The following is a 23,061-nucleotide window of genomic DNA, read 5'->3' on the forward strand; positions in this document are numbered from 1 at the left end:
ATAATAATCAGATAATTTTTAATATAAAGGGGGAGAATATAGTAAAAGCCTCTTTTTCGTTCAAGCTGAACGTTTCTGTTTTAACAATTACATAATTGAATTATATTTTTCTTATTAGGCTGAACCTTCCTCTAGTGCTTAAAATAATTTTGATAATTATAATATTAATAGTTAACGAGATATAAGGTCCTAACTAAATGGTAGTTTGGGCGAGTTTGGGCGCTTGCCCAACTTGTTTAGCTCCGGGGGTCCGAATGAAAACGTAATAACTTAATTATTTTTAAATTTGAAATAGTCAAAATTATTTTAAGCACTAAACAAGAGGCTGTTCTACACTTAAATATTAATTTTATAAGTTAAAATACAAGATTAAAAGAGTTCAGCTTGAAATAGCGCGAAAGTAAACAATGGCCACAGTAATCTTCCCCCTTAATAATAATAATAATCAGATAACTTTTATTAATAATTAATAATAATAATCATCTAACTTTTATTAATAATTAATAATAATAATCATCTAACTTTTAATAATAATTAATAATAATAATAATCTAACTTTTAATAATAATTAATAATAATAATCATCTAACTTTTAATAATAATTAATAATAATAATCATCTAACTTTTAATAATAATTAATAATAATCATCTAACTTTTAATAATAATTAATAATCAGATAACTTTTAATAATAATTAATAACAATAATAATCATCTAACTTTTAATAATAATAATCAGATAACTTATAATAATAATAAATAATAATACAAATCAGCTGACTTTTAATAATAATAAATAATAATAATAATCAGCTGACTTTTAATAATTATAAATAATAATAATAATCAGCTGACTTTTAATAATTATAAATAATTATAGAAGTTTTATATTTTTCTTTCGTTCCTGTAAAATTGTAAAAAGTGTGCAAACACGTTATCTTACAGGCAATAAACACCTTTTGAATTGAATAATCAGCTGATTTTTAATAATAAATAATAATAATAATAATAAGCTGATTTTTAATAATAATAAATAATCTAACTTTTAATCATAATAAATAATAATAATCATCTAATTTTTAATAATAACAAATAATAATAATAATCATCCAACTTTTAATAATAATAAATAATAATTATAATCATCTAACTTTTAATCAAAAATAATTATTATCATCGAACATTTAATAATAATAAATAATAATAATAATCAGCTCACTTTAAATAATAATAATAATGACCAGCTAAGCTAACACCCAAGCACCCCTTTCGGTTATCAGACGTTTATTATATATATCTTAGAGATAAGTATCCATCTCCATATACTGATAATGGTATTATTTTGAAACATGCTCCTTCGCAAAATACGTTTTGGAGGAAAAATAGTCCTAGGTTAAATACATCATATTGTGATTTTTTAAACCTATTACGCCTAGAAATATTAGTGCTATCTGATTTGGCGGGAAAATAGCGTGCATTGGAAATCGTCTCGAGCTTGCGAAGTGGCGTGTTTAATTTTTATAGCAAATGCTCGTAAGATATGCTATAACGATGATTTTAATGACAAAATTTTATCATATGACTCATATTATCGTTTAGAATATTATTAGCTAATGGTATAAAAGGTTTTTTGAAATTTCATATGAGAAATCGCGAATACAATTTATTTTCTCAATTTCAAAATCTTTACTTTGAAATTTGGTTATTCGTATGAGAAGATTCTGAACTTGAAATCGCCAGATCAGGCAGTCTCGTAAACTCTAAATCTATAGGAAAAATTGTTTCCGCAATACGTTTTGCCGCGTCGTGTTTATCCGAATTACAAATGACACGGATATTTCGAACAGTTATGTAAATCTTAAAAGCGATCCTCGTAAAAATATGACGTCATTTTTAGCTACGTCATTCTAATTACGTTTAATCAAGTATTTAAATTTAGACAATTAGTTTTTCTTCGAAGTAATTGAGTTTGGGAGCGATTCATCCGCTTCCGTGATTTGCTTTCGAGAAGGTCATTAGACATTTAAATTTAACACAGACACGGATTTCTATTAGACTACTTTATTTGTAAAAGGACCCCAAAAGATCCTTGTATGTAAAAGTATTTTTTTTGCAATCTTAACTACCCTATTTTCCGAGGGCTCCGACATGTGCAAATTTGGCGTACGTGATATTGAATCTCAAAGTGATTTCGCAAATCAAAATCTGATTTTGAGATCTCAGAGCATGATTATAGTGTTGATTTCCGTTTTCTTTTTGGCTGATTTCGAGATTTTGCAACTGATTTTCGGCCAGATTTCGTGGTTTTAAAGTTGATTTCAAGATTTATAAATTCTATTTTATCTGCGGTATATGGGATTTGTACGAATATAGATTTTTAATGACACTTAACAAAATGGTCAAGTCAGTTTTTTTGCAATAATTTAAAAATAAATAGGTTTATTGAGATCTGATAATTTATTTGGATAGTTAAGTTCAAATATTTTTTGGTAATTTTCAAAAATGTCGTTCTTGATTTTATCGTGGAAAGTCAGTTTTTCCATAATTATTTCCCAGATTTGTACTATCATAAATAAGTTAAAAAAAATATGCCGTATTAATTTTATTTATCTTAATTTTAGTTAAATTCATTGGGAACTAATTTTAACCGAAATATATCCTTCCATTAGTTCAATTTATTCTCTCTTGTTGCGTCTATAATATTTAGAAAATTTGTCATTTTAGCGGGCTGTAAGATAATTTTCCAGTTGGGTTGGTGTAAGTATCCCGTCCAACCAACCGATTTAAAACAAGTGTTTTTAACGGATGATCCGGTCGCGTATTTAATAGCACGTGTTTATAACTTTGGAGGCTAACGGGTAACTTAAAAATAAAAGTATTTTAACGGGCACTATTTTAGAAATTCTTTTAAACCGTTCCCTTGAGTTTGGCTGTATTGACACCCGGCAACAAGATTCTCTATAGACATAAACCCGTTTTACGTCATTCAAGGTAATCCGGATGTACGCTCTTTTTGACACTGGCGTTAGAAATAAAAGAGATACTGACCTGGAAATGGTAAGGATTGTTCTGGTCGCCGCTCTCCATGACCACCGCGACAGGCGCGCGCCGCAAATCAGCCCGTTGACGGTGATGATGAGAGTGAAAATTACCTCCAGCACTTCAGTCTCTCGGGACGACGGATCACGGCTGCGAGGTAGACCCGCTGGCAGAAGCATTCAACCACCGCCGAGAAAATCCGAGAAATTATGATTCCAATCGTACAAATTTTTAATTTTTTTTCTCCCTTTGACTTTTGGCGCTTTCGCGTCGCTGCTAGAGAAACGTGGTCTGACGTTCGTGGGATGGTTTGGACAGCCGGACCGCGTGGACCCTGCCTGATTTCAAATGTTCATTATGTTTCCGCTCAAACTACCCGTGCAAAGTCAACCGGAACGACCTTATTAAACGGAGTAATGATAATAAATTTTTTTAAGAAACGTTTACTAGTCCGTTCGGTGTCGTGACGTCACTTTCCCTCGTATCCAATAATTTTTAAAGTTTCCGTTGACTCATACGTAGAGCCGCCTTCCCCGTTACCTGGCCGCTTACGCACCAACCTACCTACCTACTTTCCCTTGATCCTGGTCCGCTGGTAGCGGCGCTTTGCGGGGAAACGTTATGGAATCGCTTTTGTTAGTCCGCCGTGCGTGCCAAGAATGCTGATGATTCTCTGGGATTTTAAACGGCAAGATTTGCCAATTTTTAGGAAAATCCCCGCGCATTGTACCTGTTAGATAATTAACCGTAAATCGTGGCCACCGTAATAGTTAACCCGTTAAGTAGTTAATCTAATCGCTGGAAAAATAAAAAGAATTATACAATAAAGGGTAACAAACGTTTCTCGGAATTTGTTGATTTCGATTCTCGGAAATTGGACCCTTTTTACGTTCCATGAAGGTTTACACTTATCTTATCCGGTTGCGTATGAGATAACAATTAGTTTTGACTTTGTGTTACGTTGCGGCGGCAATTTTACGGTATGGAGAAAAATTATAAGTGGTATTATTATGATTTATACAAATTTATTAAGTGTAATCGGAATAGAAGAGTTACTTTGCAATTATTTTTAATCGCAGCGATTAAATAGGGTCGACACTTAGGGCCCTAATTTTAATTAATTGCAAATTAACTCCCTACTGGTTAAATTCGTTTTTCCCTGAGTTCCTCGGTTTCCCTTTTCCAAAACTTGTAGAGGTTAACGGTAATAGTAAGTGTTGGCTCGCGTGGCATGAAGAGTTGCCACCATCCTCCTACGCGTTGTAACCCGGCCACCTGATATAAAGGCATTAAAAGGCGCTAGATGACTTGGGTAATAGCCTAGCTGATTATTATTATTATTATTATTATTATTGATATTTAATTGCAAATCATAAATCATTGCAAATATAAATTTTTCAAATAATTTAGTTTAAATAAAAAAATATTTTTACAATGGTTCTTATTTGGTTCCTATAGGTCGGTTTACAGTTGGTTCGACGCCGAGTTTGTTTTACAGGGGTAAGCAAAAACTCGGATTTTTTTAGCTTCTTTCAATCGAGAGATGGCGCCAATAGTTCCTAAATTGTAGCGAAAACGTACTAGTGGCGCCACCTCAAGAACTTCTGAAATTAAAAACAAATCCTAACATCGCCCTGCCCCTGTGACTTACTACCCAGTTATACATCAGTAAACCCACCTATTGTCCAAAATGTTGTTCCCATTTTGTCTTTCTGTTTACACTATTTTTATTTTATTTTTCCCTAATAAATTTAAGATTTTGGTGGGAGATATGATATGGTCCGTATGGTGGCGCTGACGTCAGATAACGGGGTGTATCATTGAGTTGGGAATATTAATCTAGATTCTAGAGGTCCAATCAAAACGTCGGATTTCAGTATTTCGCGAAACAATTTTTAAAAAAATAAGAATACTGCCGTCTGCTCCAAAATGACGAGAAAACTTTATAATTCTACCCGTTCAAATATGACGCGTTTTCCGGCAATTTTTTTTTTTAATAATGGATGGTGCCACGGGTCATATGATAACGTTTTCTCGTCATTTTAGAGGAGACGGCACATTCGTAATTTTCAGATTTTATTGGATCTCTAGATTAATATTCCCAACTCAATGGGGTGTATTATAGTTTTATGAAGATAGGCCGTCTTGTTTTAAGAATAGCCGTCTTTCCTTGGGTAGTGAAGTTGTGATATCGGTGCCGGAGAGAGAGAGTCATTTCAATCGCTGTAAGCGAATTCGTTGGATCGGGCTGGCGTCCGGGAGCGAGGTGGGGTTCACGGAGCATTTTTCCTGGTAAAAACCGAACCTACTTCTCAGATATTCAGAAATAGATTTGTTGCGGCACTTTTTGGCGGTCTATATCTTGCCGCACCAGCCATAAAGTCTCGCTTGACTGCTTCTTTTGTCGTATCGAAATTGTCTTATTACTGTTATTCCAGCGAAGATTTCTTAAGAACAGTTTTTTTCTGTTTTCTTCAGGATTAACCTCGTGTAGAATTCTGAGTAAATTATTCTCATTTTTAAGCCACTGTTTTTCCTGTCTCGCGCTATTTGAAACAAAAGCTTAGATAATAAAATTGTATACTTATCTCCCTAAGGAGGGTTGTCCGCGTGGTCGTTGTAAAGCCCAACGTTTTCGGGGTTTCCCCAACGACTAACTTTCTTCGTATTCGGGTCCTATCAACTGGATTCCGGCGAATAAAGTTTTACTTCCCTTAATTTAATTTAAAAGGGATATTGAAATTTTACCCATTTTTTGTAGGACATTACCGTTGGGGTTTATTTTAATCTTGATAAAGTACGATGGAAATAATTTCACCAAAATAAAAGAAGTGACTGTTGGGTTTATCTACTTAGATGAGCTGTTGGCGACTGTATTACGAAACCAGCTTTCATTTTATTTTATTATTTTCGAGTGTCCTATCACGAGGGGAATTGCGTATCAAATTGGATCCGGGGATTTTTTCGATTCGGAGAATGATTGAGTGTCAAATAATTATCATTTATTAATCACGCCAATTCCGTTTCCGGGGATGAGTACGCCAAATTGCATTTCTCACGAATGCACGTTATTATCATAGCAATAAAGAATATATTTTGGTGAGGGTTAAATTACTCTTCTTTCCTTATTCAATTCTTGCGAAACGTTACTTGAATGTAAACAAATGAAGTTGACGACTGAAGGTCCTCTGTAAACAATAACAAAGTTAATCCTAACTCTTTGTTCGATGTTTATTATTATTTCAAGTTTGTCGTAGAATAATGGACCCAATTTTAACTCCCATGTAGAATAATGGACCCACTTTTGGCTCCAACGTAGAATAATGGACCCACTTTTGGTTCCCATGTAGAATAATGGACCCACTTTTAACTCCCATGTAGAATAATGGACCCAATTTTAACTCCCATGTAGAATAATGGACCCACCTTTGGTTCCCATGTAGAATAATGGACCCACTTTTGGCTCCAACGTAGAATAATGGACCTACTTTTGGTTCCCATGTAGAATAATGGGCCCACTTTTGGTTCCCATGTAGAATAATGGACCCACTTTTAACTCCCATGTAGAATAATGGACCCAATTTTAACTCCCATGTAGAATAATGGACCCACCTTTGGTTCCCATGTAGAATAATGGACCCACTTTTGGCTCCAACGTAGAATAATGGACCTACTTTTGGTTCCCATGTAGAATAATGGACCCACTTTTGGCTCCAACGTAGAATAATGGACCTACTATTGGCTCCAACGTAGAATAATGGACCCACTTTTGGTTCCCATGTAGAATAATGGACCCACTTTTGGTTCCCATGTAGAATAATGGGCCCACTTTTGGTTCCCATGTAGAATAATGGACCCACTTTTAACTCCCATGTAGAATAATGGACCCAATTTTAACTCCCATGTAGAATAATGGACCCACCTTTGGCTCCCATGTAGAATAATGGACCCACTTTTGGCTCCAACGTAGAATAATGGACCCACTTTTGGTTCCCATGTAGAATAATGAACCCACTTTTGGTTCCCATGTAGAATAATGGACCCACTATTGGCTCCAACGTAGAATAATGGACCCACTTTTGGCTCCCACGTATAGAATAATGGACCCACTTTTGGTTCCCATGTAGAATAATGGACCCACTTTTAACTCCCATGTAGAATAATCGACCCAATTTTAACTCCCATGTAGAATAATGGACCCACCTTTGGTTCCCATGTAGAATAATGGACCCACTTTTGGCTCCAACGTAGAATAATGGACCCACTTTTGGTTCCCATGTAGAATAATGAACCCACTTTTGGTTCCCATGTAGAATAATGAACCCACTTTTGGTTCCCATGTAGAATAATGGACCCACTATTGGCTCCAACGTAGAATAATGGACCCACTTTTGGCTCCCACGTATAGAATAATGGACCCACTTTTGGTTCCCATGTAGAATAATGGACCCACTTTTGGTTCCCATGTAGAATAATGGACCCACTTTTGGTTCCCATGTAGAATAATGGGCCCACTTTTGGCTCCAACGTAGAATAATGGACCCACTTTTGGTTCCCATGTAGGATAATGGACCCACTTTTGGTTCCCATGTAGAATAATGGGCCCACTTTTGGTTCCCATGTAGAATAATGGGCCCACTTTTGGCTCCCACGTATAGAATAATGGGTCAGTTTCGTTCCTCACATTCGTCTTAATACAAAGAGGTGTAGTTTACCTCATTTGTAAGTGTTTATAAATTAGTTGGGCCCATTTGTAAGGCCTCATAGAATAAGCTACGATATTGATATCCCCGGAAGTTTTTGCACCCCCATTCGTCAAAATAGAAAGCGAGGGGCTGATCACTCCGCGTAATCGGTGTACAGAGCCGTACCTTTGACTGTACTAATGGGATTACGCGTAATCTTTGAAGTCCCTGCCTTTGGCAGTGGTAATCTAAGTGTAATCCGGTGTACAGACTTTCTAAGAGTGGTTAGCCCCTCGATAGAAAGTTACATATTTTTGTATTTTACATTCTGTTGGAAATATTCGAAAATTCAATCTACCAGATCTACGTAATAAAACTATTCACCAGGCATAATGGTACGTCAAATGTCTGGGTTAACGGCAACAAATTCCCCCGTTTTAAAATTCCCTACAACATATAACGCTTAAGTTCTTAACTATATAGTTTCACCAAGAATGTATTTATTTATTCTCAGGGAGAATGAATATGTTGAGATTATTTTAAGCGTTTCTCTAATTCCACCCGTTGTGCCCCCCGGTATGCTCCTCCGTTTAAAATAAATCCAATTCGTCCTGCAATCTCATTGGTTCTTAAAAATTACGTTTTTCGACGCGATTACCGCTGCTGCGAGGACGCAAAAAATAAAACCGCCTTTTTCTCCTCCCCCCCCCCCTCTAGCGTGACGGGGGTAGGGGCTCAACGTGTCCGTCGATAGTCTCGACTTATTCATTCTCCCTGAGAGTAAATAAATACATTCTTGGTTTCACCTACAGATTGGTCGTTACTTTTAAATCCCGTAGGGGAAATTTTAACCCTTTTTTGACACAATTATTTGTAAAACATTTTGGGATATCCCGGTATCGTAAAAAAACGCCAGTATTATAAAGATACATACGTAGATTTTTCCGGATTGTGAATGTGTTCCGATTGGGGGAAAAATATCAAAGATCATGGCATTTAATTACCGGAGTTACGAAATAGATGGACAAGATTTAGTGCATCATCCCGCTGTGAAAACCCAAAAATAAAAAAGGAAATATATAATGCCAAACCTCGCTACTCCATAAACGCCGGTTTTCAAACTGAAAACTCTGCTATTTAGCGACGTATGGATTCGCGAACGTCGTCTGAATTTTTATATAAAGAATTTTTTCGATGAAACGGGCGCGCTGGGTAGGTATCGGAGACATTCAAAATTTTCAAATATCAAAATAATAATTGCCGTCATAAATATGACTTTGAAAAGACTTGGCGGGTGGCGGTTTGTCCTTGCGCAAATGATACTGTAAATATACGTAGACGAAATTATGCTTTACCGGTTTTGGTAAATGTCAAGGGTCATAGAGAAATTTAGCATAATGAAATTTAAGAGTTTGTATCGCTCGCCAGCCGCCAATTTCCAAACCAAATTTCGATGGGAAAATTTTACAGCGTGCGTTTAACTTCGAAAGCCCGAAACTATTTTGTTTTAATTTTTATGTTTAGGTCGCTCATGGTGACAAACACTCGCTGTTTATATAGAGTCGCTGAATAAATTTTGGCATTTGTTAAATAAAGTTGCATTGTATGTAAAAACCCGACTATTATCGATATTTTCAAACTTTTTTTATAGTGAAATGCGTGCCAAAAATAAAGGTGTTTGTAGCTGTTCTAATTTATTTATGGCAAAATTTTTACAGACTTGTCACTTGAAATTTTGGAATGGTCATAAGCAGCAAAAGGTTGTCTTAGATTCGCTTGATTGTTAGTGTGCGTATACGTGTTTCTACAAACCTAGAAAAAAAAAAGAAAAACAGGGAAATATCAGGGAATTACGTTTGTTGAACAAAAAATCAATGAACTATCAGGGAAATATCAGGGAATTACGTTTGTTGAACAAAAAATCAATGAACTATCAGGGAAATAAATTTGTTGATCTAATCAATTAGCGAAATATCAGGGAATTAGTTTGTTGATCTAATCAATTAGCGAAATATCAGGGAATTAAATTTGTTGATCTAATCAATTAGCGAAATATCAGGAAATTAGTTTGTTGACCTATCAATTACGGAAATATCAGGGAATTAGTTTGTTGACCTATCAATTACGGAAATATCAGGGAATTAGTTTGTTGACCTATCAATTACGGAAATATCAGGGAATTAGTTTGTTGACCTATCAATTACGGAAATATCAGGGAATTAGTTTGTTGACCTATCAATTACGGAAATATCAGGGAATTAGTTTGTTGACCTATCAATTACGGAAATATCAGGGAATTAGTTTGTTGACCTATCAATTACGGAAATATCATGGAATTAGTTTGTTGACCTATCAATTACGGAAATATCAGGTAATTAGTTTGCTGACCTATCAATTACGGAAATATCAGGGAATTAGTTTGTTGACCTATCAACTACGGAAATATCAGGGAATTAGTTTGTTAACCGAAACAACTAGAGTAATATGAGGGAATTATTTTTGTTGACCAAAGCAATTAGGGAAATATCAGAGACTTAGATTGTTGAACAAAAAATCAAGGAAATATCAGGGAACTTACGAGGAGACTACCCGAGGTGATAATCACCGATTTTGTTGAAACTAAGTGGGTATGTAGACCTTATGGTAACATGAAATTTCACTAAGGGAAAAGTTGCAATGGGCATTAGTTTTGCCATGGCAACCGAAAATGTTTTTGACAACACGGTCTGTATATTGCGAGGTATATTGTCCCATTGAAAATAAAAATGGATACATTTTTACATATTTTGATCAAATTGACCAAAATTCATCAAAATATCATAAAATTCATTTCATTTGTCAATTTTGATCTATTTTTTTTTGGTTTTGAAATTTGAATTTTTTTTTAAATTTTTCACAGGGGGGTACCCTTAGAAGTGCTCAGATTCCCATGTTATTTTCAATGAGAAAATATACATACTGTTTTGCCATGGCAAAACTAATGCCCATTGCAATTTTTCCCTTGGTGAAATTTCACCATAAGGTGTACATACCCACCTAGTTTCAACCAAATCGGTGATTATCAGCTCGGGTAGTCTCCTCGTTAGTTTTTTACTTAACAAAATATGAAAATATCAGGGAATTCGAATGGCAAAAAAATTATCAGGGAAATATCAGGGAATTAGATTGTTTAAAAAATAATAAGGGAAATATCAGGGAATTAGATGAAGGTTGTCCTTATAATTATGATTAAAAATGTAAACAAGATTTTATCATTTTTTGTGCAGTCAAAGCTACAGATTTTATTTCAATCGGATTTAATCATAATTTAATCACGCGTAGGGTGTCCTAATAAGCATGGAAGTATAAAACCATAAATAAAGGAAATATCAGGGACTTTGGATTGTTGAACAAACAATCAATGAAATATTAAGGAACTAAGTTTTATTCTTAAAAAACTATGAAAATATCAGCGAATTACATTGTTAACCAAAACCATCAGGTAAATATCAGGGAATTCAATTGTTCAAAGTGAGAAATATCAGGAAATTAGATTTTTGAACCATAAATCAAGGATAAATCAGGGAATTAGGTCGTTGAACAAATAATCTGGGAAATATTAGGGAATTAGACCATTGAACGAAAAATCAAGGGAATATCGGGGAATATCGGGGAATAAGATTATTGAACAAAAAATCAGATACACACCAAATATTTAGTATAAATCAGGGAGATTTGTGAGGGCTAAGAATGTTTGTAATATAGGAATTCGTATAGGGCGTCATAGGGCCCTACACTCAGTGGCGGCGCCAGGAATTTTCGCGAGTGTAGGCAAACCAAATAAATGAGCCCCCGATCCGGGACCCCCTTTTCTCAACGAAATGCTTCAATAAAATAAAGAAGTAATGTACATGACGAACAAAAAAGTTCTAACAACAGTAAAACGAGTCCAAATATAACAGAACTGGTTTTATTTAGTAGGAGATACCTAAAAAATTTCTAAATACATTATCGACATTTGTTTCATTGTTATTTATAAATAATTTTATCTCTTGGGACAATTTTGAGACCCTTTCTAAATCAATTTGGGGCCCCTTATAGGGTGATTTTGGGGCCCCTCAAAATTTTAAGGTAGGCAGTGGCCTACCAGCCCTGGCCTACCCCCTAGCGCCGCCACTGCCTACACTTCCCAAGTTTGCAATTCTAAAGATCGCCATTTTGAAGACCGACATCACCATTCAAGATCAAAACCACCCTAATTATTTTAGTTTTATTATACCATTTTAGTATATTTTCGAAATCACCATTTTGAAGGTGGAGATCGCCCATTTAAGACAATAGGTACTTTTCCCCGTGGAAATATCAGGATAATATCAAATAAAAAACCTAGAAATATCGTAGGGACTCTATTTTAGGAAAGGTGTTTGTCCATAGTCATCAACATGTAACTATTGTCAGTCTGAAATGAGCCACATACTATAGGCCTCTGATCTTCTCGGAGACAAAAAGCTAACGCGTCTCTTGCTGACCCGCGAAACTCCTTTATTAGATTTCGCGTCTTTCGCCCGTGCTTTATCAGGCTCATCTTTTTCGCCAATTAATGTGAGTCGCGTCAGTAGGGCAGAGGTCCTGATGGAGGGATGGGAGATACTTTTTCCGGATTGTGCGGATCAGGGAAAGGCGTCGAAGGCACGACTCCCATCGGCGACTGCGACAAAACCATAGCGCCTTCACCGTCGACCCTAGACAACTGCGAACCGCCACATAATCACCGGAAAGAATCCGTACAGAATCCTAATCACGATGTTTCCGGTATGTGTTAGCCATCCGTATCATGCGTTTTGCACCAACAGGGTTGTCACGAGTCATGTATATCAGGGAAAAGTTTGGGAATTTTAAAAATTTTAAAGGCCTAGGTTTTTTTCAGCCTGTCCCCCTTTAAATTAACCTACAAGGAGACGACCCGAGGTGTTACACACCGATTTTTTTCAAACTCGGGGGATTGGTAGACCTTCGTGTAACATGAAAATTCCTAAAGGGAATTTATTCGATGGGCAACGGTTTTGCCATGACAACAGGCATAAGAAAACCTAGGCCTTTAAGAATTTGTAAAATTTCTGGGCAAAGTCAAGGAATTTAAATTAATCTTGAAAACTTTATGAAGGTGATCTAAAAAACTAAGGTTGGTAATCATTGTAATATATTGTTATTAGTTACAGCATAGCCAGAAGAATTATTTTTATACTAAAATATAAGTAGAAATAAATTCAATAACCTCTGATAGAAATAAATTTAAGTTAAAGTTTGTTTAATTTTGGCCTTAAAGTGAGTATGAACTAAATCTTAAAATCTTCTGCCATCACTTGTTTTTAACGTAACTAGCGCCAATCACCACTACCTTCTGTGAAACCTGGCGGCAGTAATGTTAAATTGTTGATTTACCATAAATATGGAACTTCATATTAGCTTTGAATAGGCGAAACTAGAGTTGTAGTTCCAAAAAATTACCGAGGCCTTTTTTCCAGAAACTTTTCCCCATTTTTGCAAAAAAAAATAAAAAGTTTTCATTCCATGATTAATCTAATATTGTTCGCAAATTTAAATAAATCGGCATTTTCGCCTCATTTTTTCGAATCTAAAAGTAAAACTAAAACTCTAGACTAGAGGTCGGCGTTTGAATAAGAAATTATCCAATTATTTATTTTTATTCATAACCGCAAATTATCCAAAAAATATACGAAAAAAACGATTATTTTTGCATGTTAAATCGCTGTTTATTTGTATAAAATGTTCATAAAAAAACAATTAACCCAACTTTTTATGGTTAATCGAAATTTTTCCGGTTAATTTATTCGTTCCGCCGACCTCTACTCTAGACTAGTTTAAACTGATTAACAATGTAACACTATGAATGTTTTGTAGTATGTTTACTGTTATTATACATTTAATATCGATAAAAAGTTAAAAACTTAAAAACCCTTAAAAAGTAATTGATGTTTCAATTTTTTATTTGTCCGATTTGCAGAAAATTTTCTGGAAATTTTTCCGCATTTTACTTTTCGACGCGAAACTGTAAAGTAAATTTGGTCTTAAACAACTTTTTAAAATGGGAAAACAAAATCACGTGACTACCATATCACAGCCAACTTCGATTCGGTAACTCGTGTTCATAAATGTCCGTGTGACGATAAAGAAAAAATAATTCCTTCCAGATACTGCAGACAGCTAATTAATCTCCGCCTTTCTATTACCAGATGTTTTAAATAATAATAATAATTAGATAATTTAGATAAATGGATCAAAATTTAAACCGCCATTAGCAAAAGAAAATAAATAATAATTCGTATTTCTTAGGATAGATGGCGCTGCATTTCTTCACAAAGTCACGTGACTACCATCTTTTCAGCACCCCCCCCCCCCCCCCGAAACAGAGTAAAAACGGGGAATTTGAACCTGAAAATATGGCGACAACCCTGAGTAAGGTTATCGTGTGCCTTTAACATATATCCATTGTAGACCAACCGAACTTGGTCATTCCTATTCCGGAGAGGATCCGGAAATGGTCGATCGGTAAACTGCGCAAGTTGTCGGGGGTGTCTTACTCGCACGAGGAGATCCCGAACTACATCCAGGTGTTGGCGAAGGAGGACGCCAGCCAGAAGAACCTCCCTCCCAATATGAACATTCCCAAAATCGTCGTCGACTCGACCACTTTTACCGGTTCCTTTTCGAAACGGTGCGTCATCCGGCGTCACGACGGATTCAGACGCTCCTTCAGATCCAACTGCGGCGCTTTGAAGGAAGCCCGCGAAGCTGTACAATTCACCTGCCCTTTTTACGACAGCGAATAACATTTAGGTAAGATTCATATTTACGAGATTCGTCTTTCCACTTTGTAACCATCATTTATTTTTCTAGTTGTTCAAATATTTTAAAAATTAACCACGCCCCAATTTTCAACGCCATCTGTCGAGCAATTTTTAAATTATCGAAAATCTTTTCAAAATATTAAATTAAAGACGCTGTGAATAACATTTAGGTAAGGTTAATATCATAAGTCTATCATAAGTCCCCATAAGCAAAGGTCTACCATAGAGGCCCATGGTAACGGCGTTGTCCTGGAGATAAGAAAATTAATGTACGACGATAGGGCAGTAGCGACATCTTCTTTTTCAAAATTTCTACATCTAAAATATTCTCTTACGCTCGTGTTGATAAATACCACACAAAACGCGTCTAAATCTTAAATTTGAAAAATAAATACCTTCAGGAACACACCTCTTATTTATAATAGCCAGTTTTATGTTCCGATGAATCATTTTGCTAAGATAAGTGTTAATATTAAGTTTTAAAGCGATAAAATTGCGAATAAGCCTCGGCTACGGTGCTCAGGGCTCGTGGCGTAGATTTCTCCCGCATGGTTCTAGGTTTAACATCGTTCGCGCATGACTTGCGCGCATTCATCATGCATTTCGCGAAATTTATTTCAGAAATGCATAGTTGAGGACGTAGCCACTAGGAGGTGCAGATTTTGAATACCTACCTCTTAATAACGGGTATGTGATCGTAAAAAATTTGACCTAGACCTTTGCTTATGATAGCCTTATGTTAATATTTATAGCACGTTGAGATTCACTTTACCACTTTTTAAACATAATTTATTTTTCTAGTTGTTCAAATATTTGAAGGTTTAAGCACGCTCTAACTTTCAACACCATCTGTCGAGCAATATTTCAAATTCCGATACCACTTTTTACCGAATATTTTTTTCGAGTTTTTTCAAATTTCTTAAACTTTCACCACGTCCCAAACAAATTTCAACGCCATCTGCAGCCAAATTTTTAAAAACCTGAAATATTAATATGAAATTAAAGAGACCACATCAATTTATCTTGAAAGCTATTCTTTAATCATTATTACTTTTTAACAATGTCACCGTTTATAAGCCAAATATTAAGTAGTTTGTATCTTCTTGACAGGACATAATCATAACAATTAATCGTATTATATAATATAATGCCTCCGTTTTGAATTGTCTTTGTTTCCAATAACAGCGCATTTTTTTTTAATTCCAGTGATTTGGTTTTCTGTTTATATCGTGATATTTAACATAGCGTGCATCAATTGATTTTTAATCGCAATTATTAGGCAGTTTAAGCTACCCCAGGGCAACGTGTAGTGGAAACTTGTAGAAGTATTGACGTAGCTTTGTAGTGTACAAACTGCACTCCTTCAAATCCCTCCTACACGTTTTCGAGGGGTTGTTTAGCCTGTCTATCTCTTAATCTATAAAAAGGATTAACGAAAAACCAATTTAAAAATCTCTCCAAAAAGTTTTTCAACGCAAATAATAAAAAATGTATATACTTCTCGATAATTATATATATAGTATAGTATATTAAATTGTATGGCATTTTTTATATTTTATAGTATCTTAAATATATCGTACCGGCACATTTTTTAATTAGGTTTGTTTTTATCCAGAAATCACACTTATCTACAAAAGATTTTTTTAAATATTTAATCCGAAGTATTATAGATGGTTTTCTAAAAATACGATTATCATCGAGAAAAAGACGGAAAAACGATAAACGACTAAAATAATAACTGGTTTATAATAATTAATGGATTTTGTTTGTTCCTGTAAAAGAAGAATCATGTTCAACATAAATACACATTATTACGGTGAAATATTTACAGTATGTCGATTATATCACAAAATAATTATCCAAGCGACAATATATTTTTTCAAAAGAAATAGAATTTATAAACTTGAAACTTTCAGTTTAATCCACGTAATGGTTATCCTCTAAAAGCGGCACCTATAACGGTAGCACCAGTGTTAGCTTAATCGCGTGGTCACGATGAAAGTTATAAGTTTATAAAAAGTTCAAACTCATTTTGTATATTGAAATGAAATTATGAAGAAGACTAGAATGTACAATTTAGCTGCGAAATTAATCTCTTCAGCAGTTCTTTCGTTTCGAATAATTAAGGTTTTTTCAAAGAGATACCGCGGATCTTGTAAAGGGGTTGATTTCGTTAAAATCGTTTTGGCATCGTCACGCGTTCCAATTTCTAAAGAACCATGATTTATTTACGGTAAAAAGGAATAGTGATACCTTCACGCGCTTTTTTTTTCTTTGTACTTAGGCAGGACCAAAAATAAAAATAAAAATGTATATGAAAACGTAAAATTTTAAATATAATAATCGGAAGGACACAATAACGAGAAACCGAGAAAATGGTTTGTCTTATTTTTTGTCTTGCATAATCCCGAAGTAGTTATAACACTGTTCAGATCATCATGTGGTGCTCGTGTTTAGTCACCAAAGCGTCCAGTAGTTTCAGACGGGCTTTGATGTGCTAATGGAGAGATACAGAGATACGTCTATTAGTACTTAAATTCTACGAGGCGCGAGTGGCGCTATCTGTATAGACTCGGTATAAATGATGGACTGCTAATAGGTGTACACGCTTTATTTATTGCGGATACTCTTGGCGTAATTTCTAACTTATTGCGGATACTCTTGGCGTAATTTCTAACTTATTGCGAATACTCTTGGCGTAATTTCTAACTTATTGCGAATACTCTTGGCGTAATTTCTAACTTATTGCGAATACTCTTGGCGTAATTTCTAACTTATTGCGAATACTCTTGGCGTAATTTCTAACTTATTGCGAATACTCTTGGCGTAATTTCTAACTTATTGCGAATACTCTTGGCGTAATTTCTAACTTATTGCGAATACTCTTGGCGTAATTGCCATATCCTCCGCGTACCCTGGGGGGGGGGCGTAATTGCCATATCCTCCGCGTACCCTGGGGGGGGGCGTAATTGCCATATCCTCCGCGTACCCTGGGGGGGGGGCGTAATTGCCATATCCTCCGCGTACCCTGGGGGGGCGTAATTGCCATATCCTCCGCGTACCCTGGGGGGGGGGCGTAATTGCCATATCCTCCGCGTACCCTGGGGGGGCGTAATTGCCATATCCTCCGCGTACCCTGGGGGGGGCGTAATTGCCATATCATCCGCGTACCCTGGGGGGGCGTAATTGCCATATCCTCCACGTACCCTGGGGGGGCGTAATTGCCATATCCTCCACGTACCCTGGGGGGGCGTAATTGCCATATCCTCCGTGTACCCTGGGGGGGCGTAATTGCCATATCCTCCGTGTACCCTGGGGGGGGGGCGTAATTGCCATATCCTCCGCGTACCTCCTGCATATTGTTAGCGTACTCTCAGATAACGTACACAGTGTACAGAGCCATGCAGAGGTGTAGGGTAATCCCCGGGGCATGACGGGAAAAGGTCAGTAAACACCCTTATTAAGGCCCATAACCTTGACCACCACCCCTTCCTTTGAAAATTTCAGTTAGAAGGGCCCGCGGAGCCCGAAATGTCCTTGCCTGGCCCTAACGGTGTACAGGCAAACTTTTATCTGATCAGTCCCTCGGGTTTATACGTGGCGATAGAGTAGTTGAGGTCACTTACTTTGTAATCGGCGTAGATCCTCTCGACAGAGCTTCTGTCCTCTTTCTGAGCCCTCCTGCGGTTGAAAAACAATTAGAAATTAGTGTTCGAGAGATGGCGTTAATGAGCATTTATTCGTACCTTCCCGTTTTCCTCTGAAAGTCGTCCTCGAATTCCCGGACTGATTTCTTTAACCTTCTCTTTTCAATTCGGGCCTGTTGCAATTGACGCAAAAGCTCCGATCTGATGTTAAGATATTTCATTTAATATTACACTTGTATAATTTTCTAAATACGGGCTTTAGGTGATCTTACAATGGCAGTTCGTGGAGATTGCACGACTTCTGTCCGCCTTTTTGCTCATCCGCGTCGCCGCCTCCCGTCGCGATTGACGATTTGACAATTTCCTCCTTTGTTATTTCGGCCTGCTCTTCTTCGCGCGGTAAATTCTCTTCAGCTATGTTTTCCTGGTCCTCCGATGCTTCGGATAATTTTGAGTTTTCCTATGTTAAAGTAAACGTCTTTGGTAATTACGCAGATCTCGCCACGTCAATTTTTTTATAGGAAAAATAGGATCATATTTCTAAAAAATACAGGACTTTATAGTACTATTTTTCAAAATTATAGGATTTTATAGGACTATATATGCTATTTCATTTACTAACTTTATGCATTCAAAAACAGTATGTAAATGAAGTAAATCTTTCATTTTCACTTAAAAAACTATTTTACCATTTCATCACAAAAATATACTATACTTAGCTAACAATGTTAACAATAACAAAAGTATAGACTAGAATGACTTGGTATTAGGGATTTATACTATAGCTAAATATAGCAATTTAACTGAATGGCGGGATTTGAAATTGACAAAATATCAAACTTATAGGATTTTATAGAACCTTTCAAAATGGGGATTTTACTAAAAATATAGGATTTATCCTATGTTCGAGTACTCAGCCTTTTTTAAGGTCGAATACTCGACCTCGAATAAGTAGTTGGAGGATACTCGTCGATTACAGAGTACCAAAAATATTGCATAGTCGGGTACCCGATTACTCAAATAATCTGTTCTCTGAACTCTTCGAGTATTTGTTTTTTCTTTCCTCGTTGCTTCAAAGTTCAAAGAGGTTTTTACACATTTTTGGGGAGCAATAAACGGTACCTACAAAGTTGTGGAAACTGTGGTTCATTTCAATTAAAGGAATGTTTTTCAGCATTGAAAGTTGCTTTATACTCCTTTTAAATTTAATTTAAAAATTAACCCGACTCGTTAAAAATATTGAGGTTTTTTTTAGTTACTCGACTAGAATAAGAGAAAGTTTCCTCTTAATCAAGTACTCTATTACTTGACTCGAATACTCGATGAAAAAAATTTTATACTCTATAACCGACTCGATTGCCTAAAACCGCTAATCCGACAGTCCTAGAGCCGGATCCTTTTCTATTAACTCATAGAGAAATTTAAATTTTGCATTTTGACTCTCATAAATGGTTTATATTTAAGCCGACAATCTCCAGGCTTCCCATCACTTAAGTACTCATGTGTAAAAATCGTAGGTAAGCACAAGAATTACCTTAAGAAAACAAAGGAACATTGCGAGAAATCAATGAACGTTTTTCGGAAATCAGTAATTATGTGAACAAACGTTTTACGAGCAGGGCCGTCTATGGATTATAAAGAGTCTTTTTCATATGGCCACGTGGCGCCCTAAGGCTTAGGTTTCCCCTTCCATGTCTCTTGTTGCGGTTAACGGTAATAGTTAGTGTAGGGAGCTGTTGGTCCGCGTGGCATTAAGGGCTTACCACCACCCTCCTACGCGTTGTAACCCGGCCACCTAAATTAATGGCTTTAAAAGTCGCTTGATGACTTAGGCCTACCTAGTCCAATGGTAGAGATGGGCCGGTTTACGAGTGACTACCACCTCTATTATTTATTTGGGGAAAGCTCTGTAATTCAAAGATTATCCAACTTACGTCGGGTAATCGTCGGTGTTGCGGTGACGTGAAGTCCATGGCGACGTGTTCCAAGATGGGCTGCAATTCGGTGCCCATCATCACTAACTCTTTGCCCTTCATGGTGGCGCCCGTGGTAATTGAGGAGCCTCCGCTTAGCAAGGAATTCGCTCGTACGAGTCTTTTAACGCTGCGGTATCGTTCGTACAGCTCCCGCATGGTGTCTCTGTCTACTTTGGTGACTGGTCGGCCATGAACGCTCTCGAACTGCAACAGCGCTTTTTGAATCGCTACTTTCTCGTCTTGAACTTGATCTTTGGACATTTGCTGTAATGTCACGAGGTTTGTGATTAGAACTGGTCTTAAGAATTGCGTTCATTGGCGACTAACGTTTTGAGCGATGCACTTACAAGGAGACATCCCGAAGTGTAACCCGATTGGTAGACCTTCATGTATCATGAAAAATCCTAAAGGGAATTTATTCAATGGGCAACCGTTTTGCCATGGCAACGAAAAATGTTTTTGACAACAACAAATGGAAATTTTCCCATTGAAAATAACATGGGATTCTGACCGATTCCTAGGACCCCCCCTGTGAAAATTTTTTACAAATTTCCAAATTTCAAAAATGCCAAAAAAGAAAAAATAAAGAAAAATTTACAATAAAAACATCTAAATTGATCAACTTTTGATCAATTTGAGTTCAAAATCCCATGTTATTTTCAATGGGAAAATTTAATATTTTGTATTGTCAAAAACATTTTTCGTTGCCATGGCAAAACGGTTGCCCATTGAATAAATTCCCTTTAGGATTTTTCATGATACATGAAGGTCTACCAATCCCCCGATTTTGAACAAAATCGGTGGGTTACACTTCGGGATGTCTCCTTGTTAGAGGTTCGATATTAATGGCTTCAAAAGTCGCTTGATGACTTAGGCCTAAGGTGGTGCCTTGGGTATTAGCCTAGCTGATTATTATTATTATTATTATTATTAATAATATTAATGCTTTTAGTTATACGGGAAAACAAATACTGATAATTACCAAAAGCTACTTCTAACACTAGTCTTAAGCGATGTTTATGTAGTTAAAAGTTCAAAGTCAGGTAAAATTCTACATAAAAACACGAAAAACTATGGCACGCCATCCAGGTCAAAATTAGAACATAAACAAAATATTGACTTTTATGTGACGAAAATAAAAAAATTTACACATTTTCCTATATTTTTCATAAAAGTTACAGATTACGACGCCATTCAGGTCATATTTAAAAAATAAAAATATTTTTCATATGAAAAAAAATATTTTTCGGGAAAAAATTTTCGTGAAAAAAAATATTTTTCGTGAAAAAAAATATTTTTCGTGAAAAAAAATATTTTTCGTGAAAAAAAATATTTTTCGTGAAAATAAATATTTTTCGTGTAAAAAATACTATTCGTGAAAAAAATTGGTAATTCATGAAAATAAATTTGCTAATTCCTGAAAAAATAAAAAATAAATTCGTGCAGTAAACTAAATGACAACGTAAAAATATACTATAATTATTTTTTATATATTTCTAATTTTGACCTGGCTGGCTTCGTGTAAAAATATTTTTGCGATTTTTATTTTATATTTCTAATTTTGACCTGTTCGTTTTGTGTGAAAAAAATAATTTCTAGGAATATATTTTTATTTCGAATTTTGACCTGCACGACGTTGTGTAAAACAGTTCAATGAAAAATACTTAAATTATCACAGATGGCGTTAGTGGGAAGGAAAAGTAATCATGGATAACTTATTCTATAAAAGTACTAAATATCGTAAGACCAGGGCTAACCACAACGTGGTTCAATATTTGTTTCTTTATTTTTGATAATAATAATGTTTCGTTCCCTCCCCTACGCTACGCTACAGATTCTAACCCTCGCCTCATAAAAGTAACTGGTTCTTACCATCTTGTTTTACTGTTTATGTTAATGTTGCCTTTTTCGATAGTAATAATTAATTAATTCAAACTCTCAATATCTCCATCGACTAGAAATGTCACCCCCGAATAGATAAAATGTATCCCACTTTGATAAAAATGTAAATAGAATTAACATTAACTTCAATTTAAATAACCTTTGAACTTTTAAATAAGTTACTTTTAGTTCTTATGTGACATAAGAACTAAAAGTAATTTACAGAGGTCATAGCACATAGTAAACCCTTGCCATCTAATGTAAAATTAAGTTAATTAATTAAGGGGTACTCTCTAGGTAAATTATAAACCAAATCCCTGCCTTCCACAAGGCTAAAAATTAATCCGTGGCCACGATGGTGATAATTAAAGTGTGTGTCTTTGTGGTCCGGACAATTCCCAAAATTCGTAGACTTGCTGGCACGGAAGCATAAAAGCCCCGAAATCACGAGATTTACCGGGACAGTTCTCAGCTTACCGCGATCCCACCATATACATTATCGATCGCGCCCCCCTCTATGCAATTTTTGGCTGGCCTATTTACAATTAAAATTTCCTGAAATGGTTAAATTTCAGTTGTTTTCAATCTAAATCTCAATTGCAATCCTTTTTGTAGAATAGTTGAACGCCTTTTCTCCTTCTCGCGCTTGGGGCCAGACAAAAACGTCACCGGGGTTTGATTCGATTGCGTCGGGTGTTCAACTATCAGTTACTTTCAAAGTCCTTTTATAGAATAAGTGATCCATGATTACTTTTCTTTCCCACAAACGCCATCTATGGTAATTTCAGTACTTTTCATTGATTTTTTTACATTACGTCGTGCAGGTCAAAATTCGAAATATAAAAATATATTGGTAGAAATATATTTTTTCACAAAGCGAACAGGTCAAAATTAGAAATATAAAATAAAATTCCCAAAAAAATTTGTGTGAGATATAATAATACAAGGAAAATGTGTTTTCTTTTTTCACGAAAATTATTTTTCA

General features: G+C 35.6%; 1 protein-coding gene and 1 long non-coding RNA gene across 6 annotated transcripts in view; both read right to left on the minus strand.

The window, feature by feature from the left end:
- Nucleotides 1-2,480: 2,480 nt before the first annotated feature.
- On the minus strand, nt 2,481-4,129 carry LOC149927384 (uncharacterized). 2 transcript variants are annotated; one of them, XR_016473591.1, is made up of 3 exons: nt 3,879-4,129; nt 3,049-3,769; nt 2,481-2,563 (listed from the first exon to the last, which is right to left on the minus strand). It is a non-coding gene; the product is annotated as an uncharacterized LOC149927384 (long non-coding RNA). The 2 variants fall into 2 exon arrangements; XR_016473592.1 differs by lacking the exon at nt 2,481-2,563 and adding an exon at nt 2,598-2,958.
- Nucleotides 4,130-15,589: 11,460 nt separating this feature from the next.
- The window catches only part of LOC149927385 (protein FAM13A), a 47,751-nt gene continuing 40,279 nt past the window's right edge, over nt 15,590-23,061 (minus strand). For all 4 annotated transcript variants that reach the window (XM_090159440.1, XM_090159438.1, XM_090159439.1 and 1 more), the window contains 5 exons: nt 20,154-20,459; nt 18,492-18,679; nt 18,319-18,420; nt 18,199-18,253; nt 15,590-17,069 (listed from right to left, as the gene is read on the minus strand). In XM_090159440.1, coding sequence (XP_090015566.1) covers nt 17,001-17,069; nt 18,199-18,253; nt 18,319-18,420; nt 18,492-18,679; nt 20,154-20,459 — 720 coding nt within the window. In that variant the 3' untranslated portion in view covers nt 15,590-17,000. The remainder of the gene's footprint in view (nt 17,070-18,198; nt 18,254-18,318; nt 18,421-18,491; nt 18,680-20,153; nt 20,460-23,061) is intronic.

This window comes from Leiobunum rupestre, chromosome 9 (genome assembly GCF_980474605.1).
Source record: "Leiobunum rupestre chromosome 9, qqLeiRupe1.1.hap1, whole genome shotgun sequence".
Classification (NCBI taxonomy): domain Eukaryota; kingdom Metazoa; phylum Arthropoda; class Arachnida; order Opiliones; family Sclerosomatidae; genus Leiobunum; species Leiobunum rupestre.